This window comes from Saccopteryx bilineata, chromosome 5, assembly GCF_036850765.1.
Source record: "Saccopteryx bilineata isolate mSacBil1 chromosome 5, mSacBil1_pri_phased_curated, whole genome shotgun sequence".
Classification (NCBI taxonomy): Eukaryota; Metazoa; Chordata; class Mammalia; order Chiroptera; family Emballonuridae; genus Saccopteryx; species Saccopteryx bilineata.
In genome coordinates this window covers 85,201,585-85,214,648 of record NC_089494.1, presented here as the reverse complement: position 1 = coordinate 85,214,648, position 13,064 = coordinate 85,201,585, and the positions used below count along the sequence as shown (strand labels likewise).

The window sequence follows — 13,064 nt, the reverse complement described above, 5'->3', positions numbered from 1 at the left end:
TGTTTAAATTAACTTGTTGATGGTTGGCACTGACCACAAAAATACTAGTGGCATAAAGTAGTGCTTTTTTTTTTTACTTTAAAATCAGAAAGACATTTTAATAGTTAAGAAGGGCATCCAAATGATAATACAAAACAATAAAATAAAGGGGCTTTTTTTGCACACAAATTATTTGAATTGATTTTTAAAGTCTTCAAATTGGTTATTCAGGTGTTATGTTCTCTTTCATTTTGTTTTTTTTAATAGCTTTTAAAAATTGACTAATATATAATCAAGTGGACCTAAAGTAGTGCTTTTAATACGAGGATGCTATACACACAGTTATAAAAGTTTACTTGATGGTCTTTTCCACTGCTATGGAGGGGTAAGGACCAAAAGGCTAAGCAGCAGGCTAATGGAGGACAAACCAGGAGCAGAACGTTGAGGACTTGTCACCGGCAGAAGGCCTGCTGTGTGCGAGTCTGCAGTTTTCCTGCCTGTCTGGGCTGGACTCGTCTGTGGAGAAACCAGGGGCCTCCTCAGGCCGAGTCCATCAGGACTGAGAAGCACGCAGTGGGACCTCAGTTGGGCCGGTGTTACTGTGTTTGTGTGGGTGGTATAGAGTTTTATTTCGTCACATGTCTTTTTCATGAGCCGGTAGTTTTATTTTCAGGTTTTTTTAAAAGTAATTTCATCTTAGGACATCATCTGGTCTCCCAAAGGTTTTCCATTTCCTGTTGTAATTAATTTAAGTGCTGGTTTTTATCAGTTTGATTCTACACCATATAAAATGGAAGCCATGCCTCTGCTCTTCGGCAGTGACTAGTGAATATGAAAATTTTGAACTTTGGTATTGTGGGAAGAGGCAGGCCATGTGGGGAGCCAAATATTGTCAGTCAGTGTGTTAATTTTCAGTTGCTTCTGAAACAAATTACTGTGAATTTAGTGGCTTAAAACAACTCTATTTAATTTAATTATGTCAGTTTTGTAGGGTAGAAATTTGACACCGGTCTTACCAATAAAAAATCAATGTCTCGGCCCTGGCCGGTTGGCTCGGCGGTGGAGCGTCGGCCTGGCGTGTGGGGTACCGGTTCGATTCCCGGCCAGGGCACATAGGAGAGGCGCCCATTTGCTTCTCCACCCCCCCTCCTTCCTCTCTGTCTCTCTCTTCCTTTCCCACAGCCGAGGCTCCATTGGAGCAAAGATGGCCCCGGGCGCTGGGGATGGCTCCTTGGCCTCTGCCCCAGGCGCGGGAGTGGCTCTGGTCGCAGTGGAGCGACTCCCAGAGGGGCAGAGCATCGCCCCCTGGTGGGCAGAGCATCGCCCCCTGGTGGGCGTGCCGGGTGGATCCCAGTCGGGCGCATGCGGGAGTCTGTCTGGCTGTCTCTCCCCGTTTCCAGCTTAAAAAAAAAAAAAATCAATGTCTCAGCAGGGCTCCATTTCTCAAAGCTCTAGCGGAGGTTCTGTTTCTTTGCCTTTTTGACTCCTAGGAGCTGCTTCACTCCTTGGCTTGTGGCCCCTTTCCTCCATCATCAAGGCCAGTATTGGCTGGTGAAGTCCTTCTCACGTGGTATCACTCTGACTTCTCTCTGACTCTCATCTGCCTTCTTTCACCTTTTTTAAAACTTTTTGTTGTGGTGGTAAAATATTCATAATATGAAGTTTACCTTTTTAACCATTTTTTAAATTATACCAATTCAGTGGAATTAAGTAAATTCAGTGTCATGCAACTGTCATCACTACCTGCTTCCAAAATTCTTCATCACCCCAAACAGAAACTCTTTATCCATTAAGCAATAATCCCCATTCCCCACTCCCTCCAGCCACTGCTAACATCTAATTTGTTTGTTTGGGGTCTTTATGATTTTTCCTATTTTAGGTATTTCATATGAGTAGAACTTAATGTCCATTTGTGACTGGCTTTTTTTACTTAGCATGTTTTCAAGGTTTGTCGATGTTGTAGCATGTATCAGAACTTCATTTCTTTTTTCATTTTATTTTATTCTGTATTTATTGATTTGAGAGGGATGGAAGTTCTAGAGAGGGAGAGAGAGAAAGAGATCATTTCGTTGTTCCACTTATTTATGCATTCATTGGTTGGTTCTTGTATGTGCCCTGACTGGGGATCAAACCCACAACCTTGGTGTATTGGGACAGCTCTCGAACCAACTGAACTACCCATCCAGGGCAGAACTTCATTTCTTTTTATGACTGAATAATATTCTGTTGCATGTATATATCACATTTTGTTTATTCACTCATCTGTTGATAGAGATTTGTGTTGTCCCCACCTTTTGACTATTGTGACTGACACTGCTGTAAATATTGGTGTACAGGTATTCATGTGAGTCTCTGTTTTTGATTCTTTTGGGGCATCTACATCTAGGAATGGAATTGAAGAGTCAACTGTTAATTCTATATTTAACTATTTGAAGAGCCCTATTCTGTTTTTCATGGAGATTTGCACCATTTTACTTTTCAAACAGCAATGTACAAGGGTTCTAGTTTCTCTCTATCCTCACCAACACATATTTTTCATTTTTAAAATTATTCTTCTTTCATTTTTAAGGGCAATTGTGATCACATTGGTCCCACCCAGTTGGTCTAGGATATCTCCCAATCTCGGTATTCTTGATTGTATCTACAAATCACTTCTAAATATGCAAGGAAACATATTGACAGGTTCTTGGGAATTAGGATGAGGACATCTTCGGGGTTATTATTCTGCTGATGACAGCAAGTCTGCCTTGAAGTTGCAGCTATTTTCAAATGAGGAGCTATAGATTTGCTGTTACATTGTCAGATAGTTGCCTATAAAGCAGTTTTCTAGCATATTGTGTGGCTTTATGTGTAACTCCTCCATTAAAGTACACAAATGTGTGCTGGGAGGCACAGCAGTTGGCAGACAGTTGGTAAGGACCTGTTTGATTTTCAGAACATATCAAGGAATCAGGCATTACACCTCTAAGACAATCAGTTAAGAGGTTTGAAGGAAGTTGAATGTATTTTTTCATTATTCCTTTTGTATATGGATATGATAAGAATCTGTATTTCAGGAGATGGCATGATGGCCAGAGGAGGGGTGAGTTGGGTGTTGAATCACTGCAGAGAGTGATATGGGAGTAATAGGAAGATGAGCTGTGCAGAAACCTGACGTAGACTACTACCACTGTGCCCTCTGTTCTGTAGATAGGATGGGCTCTCCCACCCGGCCTTGCACATCGATGAGAATCTGGTCTTGCAATGAAATGGAAATAATTTAAGCATAAATATATGTTATGTATATCTATACATAAATATATAGATATAAAATAAACACTTGTTTATTCCCATTTGCGAAGGGTAGCGAGAATGTGACTTAGAACAGTAGATAATTTACTTGAGACTTTGGGAAGGTTTCTGTTTGTTTGTGTTTATTGTAAAAACAAATGTATAATTTTGTAGAGGTCCATAGCCTCACAAATAAAATGAGTTGTTTTATGAATATAAAGACCAAAATTGACAAGAAACTATGAAGACCTTGGCAAATGCTGGTACTTCTTTTATATACAAAAAACTTGTACAGTCAGGAAATGATGGAAGCTTCCTAAAGTAGGGGAGGAGTGTAATAGAAACTGCATATTCCTTAAGATGAGGATAAGAAGAGTAACAATATCTAATATGGTGTATATTGAGTGCTTACTAGATGCAGGACTTTGTGTTAACCTGTGTCATCTGATTTGATTTTCCCAAGCATACGTGTATGCTTGTGAGTGCGTGTGCGCGCACACACACACACACACACAACGCATACAAGTGGGCCTTCTTTCGTGATAATGGAAAAAAGACTCATAGACATGTTGGCCTGAATTCTTTCTTCTGATAACAACCAGTTATATGAATGGGGACCTTTCCTTCAGTTTTTTTGAGTCTGTTTGGTCACTTTTAAAAGACAGAATAGGACTAAAATATCATAAGCTTCCCTACTATATGTTTTGATTATTAAAAAGGTATGGAAGAGTCATTTGTATTTAGTTCAATCCTTAAAGAAAGTCTTGCAAGACAGCAGGCTATATAACTAAAATTGTGAATGGGAGGTTAGATAGAAGAGATACATATGTCTCATTCTCCCACGATCCCAAGAAAGAGCAGCTTTGCAATCAGATTTTATTTTGAAGATGTAACTCGATAAGGGAGCAGGGGCGGGGGAGGGTCCTGTTCTGGGCTTCACTGGCTGCATGAATGATGTTAATACCCTCCATGATCGAATAAAAATAACAGTGACAAAGAAAGGTGACTGACTGATGATTCGATTTGCGGAACTGTTTGGCTGGCTGCCTGAGTTCTGTGCCAGGAAAGAAGCTGAATATATTTTAGCAGCATCCTCTGTGCTAGGAGGATATTAAAATTTAGGACGTCAGGTAGTTGCTTGGAACAAGAATATAGATCATGGAAGGAAATGGCTTTGAGGTTAGTTGAACAGAGGAGTGGGTCATGTGTTGAATTTTCAACCACCCTCCTGCTGCCCTCAGATGTTACAATTTGAAAGTGAACTCATAGGGGAATTGATACATTATTCAGTATCAAGTGACTCAACCTGATGTCCCAGTAAGGAAAGAATGGCAATATGGGAAGGATTAACAGAGGAGAAACCCTTTACCCACTGTGATTTGAGGACCCCAAAGGCTTGCTTTTTTTAGATATTATTTTTGGCTGATGACTTCTCACTACCTGTCAAGTAATTTAAAAATACTGTGATCTGGTGTCCAAGGTCCTGCCTTTCTAACTTTGTCTTACATTACCCATTCCTTACCCAGTGGTGGGATTCAAGTAAGTTAACAACCGGTTCTCTGTCCTAATGGCAGTTTTAGGTATAGAAAAATTATATAACAAGAGGTAGTGCATTATTTCATGCATTTAATACTTAAATAAGAACAATAAAAGAGGTACACAAAACTAGATAAGAGTTTTAAAATATTAATGAAAAAATATTAAATAATACCTGACAAAAAGGAATAAAACTGATATTTAAGATATTTTCAGATTGCTTCTTGATTGACATCCTCACTTGCAATTTTTTTCACCTATGAACGGAATGAACATTACTACAGGCACTTAGAATACGTTGTTGCGCAGACGAGCATTAAAAAAGAGTAAGGAATGTAAATTTCTGATTTCCACATTGGGCAGCTGCCCAGACGCCCACCTTAGAGAGAACCCTGATTACAAGTGCCATTTTAACAGCCAGTTCACCAAACCTAACAAAAAATTAGGTTATCTGCCAAACTGGTGCAAACCGGAGCGAACCAGCTGAATCCTACCACTGTCCGTACCCTCTGGTTTATCCCGTGTAGCTCACAGCCATCTGCCTTTTCTTATATTCATACCTCAGCTCACACTTTCTCTTTGTCTAAACTAATAAGAAGAACAAGATCTACTATACTGAGTATTTTCCATGTACTTACTTTGTGCCAACTATGTGCATTATCCATGAGGGCAGGTAGAATTATTACCGTCATCATCCTTCTCATCACTATCACCACTATCATCTCTACTTTACAAGTGAAGACAGTGAGATTTAGTTCAAATAATTTACCCAAGATTACACTATTGAGTGGGTAGAGTTAGGATTGTACCTAGGTGGCCCATCTCTGGAGCCCAAATATGAAAAATCATACTGTGCCAGTAAATGCCATTCCTTACTGCCCTCCCCACACGTCGAAGCCCAGTCCATAGCGTGTCCTGCTTTCGTAAAGAAAAGGCATGGCTGCTTCCCTGAGGGCTGGCTGTATTATGAGACAGGCTGTGTCTTGTGTTGGTGTACTTACCTGCTGCCCCTCCACTTCACTGAAGCCTGAGTTTACATGTTTCCAGGGCTGGCTGTATTATGAGACGGGCTGTGTCTTGTGCTGGTGTACTTACCCGCTGCCCCTCCACTTCACTGAAGCCTGAGTTTACATGTTTCCAGGTCTGGCTGTATTATGAGACAGGCTGTGTCTTGTGTTGGTGTACTTACCTGCTGCCCCTCCACTTCACTGAAGCCTGAGTTTACATGTTTCCACCTTCATTTGTTTTTTTTTTTTTAATTTATTTATTGATTTTATTTAAAAAAATTATTTGTTTTTAGAGAGAGAGCAGAAGGGGGGGGAGAGAGAGAGAGAAACAGAGAGAGAGAGAGAGAGAGAGAGAGAGAAACACTGATTTGTTGTTTCACACATTTATGCATTCATTGGTTGATTCTTGTATGTGCCCTGACTGGGATCAAACCTTGGTGTATTGAGATGACACTCTAACCAACTGAGCTACCTGGCCAGGGCTTCATTTGTTTTTTTCATTGGGGTTTATTAAGTGTTTGCTGAATTAAGAGAGTATCTGGCTATCTATGGATGTAATCCAGTAACTTATTTTTGGGTTTTACTTCATTTTTTTTTTTCAGAGACAAAGAGTCAGAGAAAGGGATAGACAGGGACAGACAGACAGTAACGGAGAGATGAGAAGCATCAATCATTAGTTTTTCATTGTGTGTTGCAACACCTTAATTGTTCATTGATTGCTTTCTCATATGTGCCTTGACCACAGGCCTTCAGCAGACCGAGTAACCCCTTGCTCGAGCCAGCGACCTTGGGCTCAAGCTGGCAACCTCAGGGTCTTGAACCTGGGTCTTCTGCATCCTAGTCCGACGCTCTATCCACTGTGCCACCGCTGGGTCAGGCTTCATATTTTTTGAAGATATTGTAGACTACTGTTAAAATGCCTTTATTTTGTCTGAAAATATCAATAGTTTAAACAATATTATGCATTTTTTATTTAATTTTGCATGCTAATGATGGTGTCTCTGGTTATTCAAGTAGAATTTTTGGATTGCTTTGCTCAGACAGGTCCTATTATAGAAACTCTATAGCTTAAGTGTCATGGAAAGAACGTGGCCATTCAGACCTCTCTTTTGAAGAGTTACTTCACCTCTTTGTTGTTTACTTTTCTTCTCTGTTAAATGGCGAAGATCATACACCTTTTCAGGATTATAAAGCAGAATAACTTGCGTAATGTGTGCAGAGAGCCAACATGCCTGAGACACAGCATAACAATCAATAAATGCTGCATCTTGTTGTTTTTTACCCTTAGCTTTGATTCTAACCTTCAATTTTGAAATATATGTACTGGCTTTTTCAAGTCTGGACTGTTTGTTCATTTTAGTTCGCTTTTTGATTGAAGTTGTGTGGCCCAAGAGCCCCAATGATAACTGACAGAGCAGGGTTGGAATCCAGCCAGTCCAACTGCAGAGCCCCACTAGTAAATCCCTGCCCCTGGCTGCCTCATTAGACCCTGTTTCTCTGTGCTGCCCAAGCATCCGGTTGCAACCATCACATTTCCTTATGGTTTTTTTGTAGCGAAAAGTCAGGGCTCCCCAGAGGGAGAAATGAGGAGTTCTTGTTTGGGTAGAATTTCAGTTTTGCAAGATGAAAGAGTTCTAGAGATGTGTTATACAACACTGTGACTGCAGCTAATACTACTAAACTGTACACTTAAACGTGGTTAAAAGGGCAAATTTCATGTTACGTGTGTTTTTTTTTTTTACCAAAAAATGTTTAAAAAAGCAATGGCTCTTTTTTATCTTTTAAGAACTAAAAGATTATCTAAGCTATGTCTCTTGTGACAAGCTTTTCCCTGCTTCCACAGCAACACTGCTTATAAAGCCTGTGTTCTTTCTCCTTTCTATGCAGATGGTTATGCAAGAGAAGAGTTTTTGTTGTTGTATCTGATAACTTAATACTTCAAAGGTTCTGAATTACATAGGAAAGGTGTGTACTGTGTGTATCTGCACATCACTGTGGGTTTCTCAACCTGAACTCTGAGCTGATATCAGGACAAGACAAGAGCTGATATCAGAAAACTATTTCTAGGACATGGGTCTCTTTGGTTCTGAATGATTTGGGTACTTGCATTCTGCTCTGTGTTGTATATGAGAATTCATTTAAGTATAACCTCAGGTGTATAGACTCTTTTAAACCATAATTAATTTCTCCATGAAGTACCTAGAAACTTGGATATTTCATTGCTAATTACCTTCTATTTTCAAAAGGTTCTGAGAGGAAATCACATTTCAAAATGATGTAATATAGTGCAGTTAAGAATAAAATTAAAATACAGACTATAAATGTAACTACCAGTTTGGGTAGATTAATTATTATAATTGATAGCAATTCAAATTTATTGAGAATAATAACAAAATAAACTTCAGGTTCCATGGTTTATTATTTGTGGCAGAAGAATGCCTACAACATCATTTTTTCTTCAGGGAAATGTTGCTAGAGTTGAACTTGAAGATTTTCCCCCATGAATTCATGTTTGGAAGATAATTAGTGAATAATAGACGTTATCACTGACTGAGATTTTCTAAGAAACAAATACTCTTTAGTGTACAAACTTTGTCAATGGCTGAAACATAAACGCTAAATCAATGAAGATATTTTAGATTGCAGAGTATGACAGTTGGTTTGCTCTTCATTTATTCAGCAACATGCATAGTGCCTATTGTTTGTCGAACACGCTGTCAGACATTGGATATTAACAAAGAAGTTGTCCTTCTCTGACCTGGGGTGTTACAGTAGATAGAGTGTCAGCCTGGAATGCTGTGGTCACTGGTTCGAAACCTTTGGCTTGCTGGGTCAAGGCACGTGCAACAAGCAATCAAAGAACAACTAAAGTGAAACAAATACGAGTTGATACTTCTCGTTCCCCCACCCCTCCCTTCTCTTAAAAAAAAATGTTGTCCTTGAAGTACTCAGTTGAGTGGAGAATTTGGGTAGGTAAACAGATTATTAGGGTACAGTGTGCAAAGTGTTATATTGGAGACATGTATTATTACCGTGTCATTGGATTAGCTAGGGAAAGATTCTCCTGATAAATGACATTTGAGTTGCTTCTTAAATGTTGGCCAGGTAGAAAGAAAGTAAAAGGACATTCCTTGTAGAGAAAAAGCTCTTGGGTGGTCTAATTGATTTTAGCTAGGAACATGTGCAATCTAGACATAAATGATTAACATGCACTAACCTTCTCAACTCAAATAGCATGTCTTCAGTGGACCTTTGCATGGACTTGCGTGCAGCAACTTAGTCATTAGAGTCTCCCCTGTGCTTTCAGTAAATGTCCAGTATATATTGGGCGGGTCAATGGATAAAAGGAGGAAAGGTAGAGCCCTGTGTCACAGATGTCACAAAGTGTGGATGAGGTAGAGTTGTTGCCGTTAGGAAACTTGGAAGTTGATTTACATTTTTAGCCAAATACAAGAGCAATTTAGTTTTATACAGCAAAGGGACCTAGAGATAGAGCCAATGTTTTCCTCAGAAGACATCTGGGACTCTTATGAATTACCTGCACAGACATTTAGCTTGGACTCCAGAGTCCTGCCCTGTGCAGCGCAAAAAGAATGAGTTCACTCTCAGAAAGTTTAAGGGCAGTTATTACCAGCTAATCACAGCATCCCTGAGCTTTAGCCAGGCCTCTATGGAGTGTCTGATTTTAAATAGAGCTGCTTCCTGGCAGTCCCTGTAGAATTATTAAGCTGTGCAATGTATGCCTGAACAGTTCAGAGGCTTGACCCGTGCAAGGGGTCATTTTATTGTATTTTAAAGATTTTATTTATTGATTTTACAGAGAGAGCAGAGGTATGGTGAGTGGGAAGTATAGTTGCTTCACTTTAGTTGCTCGTTGCTTGCTTGTCGTATGTGTCTTAACCGGGCAAGCCCTGGGTTTTAGACTGGCAACCTTAGCATTCCAGATCAATGCTCTATCAGCTGCACCACCACAGACCAGGCTATTTTATTTTATTATTTTATTTTTTACACTTTAAGCAGCCTTATTGAGATAAAATTCTTTATTGTACCCTCAAATTCATCCATTTAAAGTATACAATTCCATGTGTTTTCAGTATACTCACAGGGTTTTACCAACATCACCACCATCTAATTTTTGTCTGCTCTTTAAAGCAGCGGTTCTCAACCTGTGGGTCGCGACCCCGGCGGGGGTCGAACGACCAAAACACAGGGGTCGCCATGTCCGATGGCTTTAGGCGACCCCTGTGTTTTGGTCGTTCGACCCCCGCCGGGGTCGCGACCCACAGGTTGAGAACCGCTGCTTTAAAGAAACCCCATACTCTCTATTTAGATGAATGATTACCAAGTATCAGTTTTAGTGTACTGATCTTGAGCAACTTCTCCAAACAATAATTTGTCTTCAGGCCCAGGGACTTCTTAAGACTTCTCATTCAGAAGGTTATACCCCTTTTTCTCAACCTGCAGAATTATGCATCTGCCTACCTGCTTGACAGTTCTCTTGGGTGCCTCAGAGCTGTCTCAGGGGCAAACAGAGCCTTGATAACTCTTACTTTTCACCGCCTGTTCCAGATCTGGGCCTTTTGCTGTGTGCCGCTCTCACTAACTAGACCACCGTTTACTTAGTGAATCACGGTGGAAGCAAGGTATTACTTGTTGACATCCTTCCTCATCCCTTAAGTCTAACCAATCAACTGCACTAGATTTTTCTGACATCCATTTACCTTACTTCATTGGGTAAGGTCATCATTCATTTGAACTATTGCCTTGGCTCCTAACTGGCCTCCTGCTTCCACTTTTACTGTTTCTAATCAGTTTTCCGTATGGCATCTACAGTAATCTTATAAGATGTCACTTGATTATGTCATCTCATGCTTACAAGCCTTCAGTGGCTTCCCGCTGCACTCAAGATAAATAAAGAGTGTTTATCCTGGCCTACGTGGCTGGGCATGGCGTAGCCTCGACTTAGCTCTCCACCTTTATCTTTTCCCCGTTCCTCCTCTTTCACATTGTCTCCAGCCACACGTACTCTCCTGCAGCTCCTTGATGTGCAAAGCTGTTCCCTCCCTGGTGTCTTTTCCCAGAATGCTGTCGTCCACACTTAGCCTGATTCATTGCTCATTTTTAGGACTCACTTTAATTCTTTTTCCTGAAAGGTCTTCCACATTGTTTAATCTAAAGTTGCCCTCTGGTAATCTTTCTCAAGCCTGTGTCTCCCCACCACGATGTGATGTTCCTTGGAGACGGAATCTCTGTGGTTCCTTTACAAGTACTGTGCTTGTAAAGGACGGTGCTTTGTAAACGTTTGTTGAATGAATGACTGTTTCATTAAAATAAAAGTAGATCTAGGAAGGAGAATCTTGGCTTCCCTTTTGCAGTAACAGCAGGGCCTGCTTCTAATTCCTGCAGCAGGGTTTGCACACTACTTTCATCTGTCAGTTATTTGCTATTTTCATTGCTACAGGAAAAAAAAAGGTTGGTGTTATTTTCTGGTGATAGTCTTTGGGAGTCTAAGGACTAAGTTTGGGCCCTGTGTTTGCTCCTGTATAGCTGGGTAATCTTGAGCAAATTAACCCAAGTTCTCTCAGGTCTGTTTCCATGTGTATAAAATGTAGAGAATTATAGCTATCCCATGGGCTTGTCGTGAAGATTATGGGTGATTATGTATGCAAAGTACCTCATACAGTGCCTGGCCCCTTGTAGGCCAGACATTCTTTCTCTTATCCCCTTCATATTGCAAGAGATTAATAAGGACTCCAAGAAAAACTCGTTAAACTTACCTCATAAACTTATTATTCTTATTTAATGCATAATCATACCCAGGGGCACTCACATGAGGTCAAAAACAGTTTATGAGGAAGTAATCTATCTCTAGGGTGCAAATAAACAATGATAGACTGACTATTTAATGGCCAATAATGTTGGGCTCCCTTAGAAAGATACTCATGGAATTCTCCCTTGCCATATCCCAGGTTTTTTTTTAACATTGTAAAATTAATAAGTAAATACAAGTAGGTATATTTTATTCTAGTTCAAGTAGACAGTCCTCAGAGATGGGCTGTATGAAAATATTTCTGTGAGAACCCTAGGCAGTACCAGTGAGGACTCTGGAGTCCAAAGCTCTTCTAATTATGTTGTCATCTTTAGGGGTAATTTACAAATTTAATATTGTGAAGGCAGTTTATTAGATTCAGATGGGTCAGATTCAAATTAGTAACTGGTGTATATTTACCACTTATTTAGGCATTCTAATCTGGATGCTAGACTGAGTCTAAGGGAATATGCTTACCTGATAGCTGTCAATATTATCAATGATTAATTCTCTAACTCTTTTAAGTCAGAATAACTCGCTGACCCTTGCCTCTATTAAATTTGTTTCACTAGATGATGTGAGATAGCAGTGTGACAAGGAGAATTGTTTTTCTATAAGCCAAGTCCTCCGGAGAGCTAGGGGCTTACGCATTAAAAGTTCAAGGCTTTCCCTGCCAGGTAGCTCAGTTGGTTAGAGCATCATCCTGGTATGCCAAGGTTGTGGGTTTGATCCCTGTTGGGATACAAACAGGAATCAACCACTGAATGCCTAAATAGGTGGGACAACAAGTTGATGTGATGCAATACCTTCTCAAAAGTTTCTGATGCTTTATTGAGAAGGAAAGCCCTCTATTAAATGAAGAAATAATGCATTTTCTTTGCTTAAATGCAAGTCTGTACTTCAAAGGGAACTATCTTGATGTCCCAGCATAGGACTTCAGATTTTCTCCCCTTCCATTACACTGATTTGATGTTTAAATGACTTCTTCCGGGTTTAATGAGATGCTAGAAATTGAAGAACCCCACTAGTATTCTTTGGTCTTCCTATGAGTTATACCCACGAGCAGTTCGTTGTGAATGTGACATATCTCTTCCCTCTTTTTTTCCAGAATGCTATGAACCTACCCCCTGACAAAGCCAGGTTACTGCGGCAGTATGACAATGAGAAGAAGTGGGAACTGATTTGTGATCAGGTAAGAAACAATGATGCTTTTATCAAGAAATAATGAAAGAAGAGATATCCTCCCTAAATATATTAGACTTTTTTCAAGGGGATACATGGATTTCTGTTTTGTGACTCTTTGCCTTCCTGCTTCTTAGTAATCAAAGGAAAACTTAGAAAATTACTTGTACTGTTATTCTTGCATGATTTTAATTCTCTTCTTTATTTTCAAACTGTCTTAGGTTTTCTGGGAGACCTGGTCAAGTGGGCAAACCAAATTCAGATCTGCTTTTCTATTTCCC

At 39.9% G+C, this 13,064-nt stretch overlaps 1 protein-coding gene across 4 annotated transcripts in view; it reads left to right on the top strand.

The window, feature by feature from the left end:
- FMNL2 (formin like 2) overlaps positions 1–13,064 on the top strand; it is a 347,713-nt gene that overhangs the window by 192,693 nt on the left and 141,956 nt on the right. For all 4 annotated transcript variants that reach the window (XM_066279848.1, XM_066279851.1, XM_066279849.1 and 1 more), the window contains exon 2: positions 12,710–12,793. In XM_066279848.1, the coding sequence (XP_066135945.1) occupies positions 12,710–12,793 (84 nt within the window). The remainder of the gene's footprint in view (positions 1–12,709; positions 12,794–13,064) is intronic.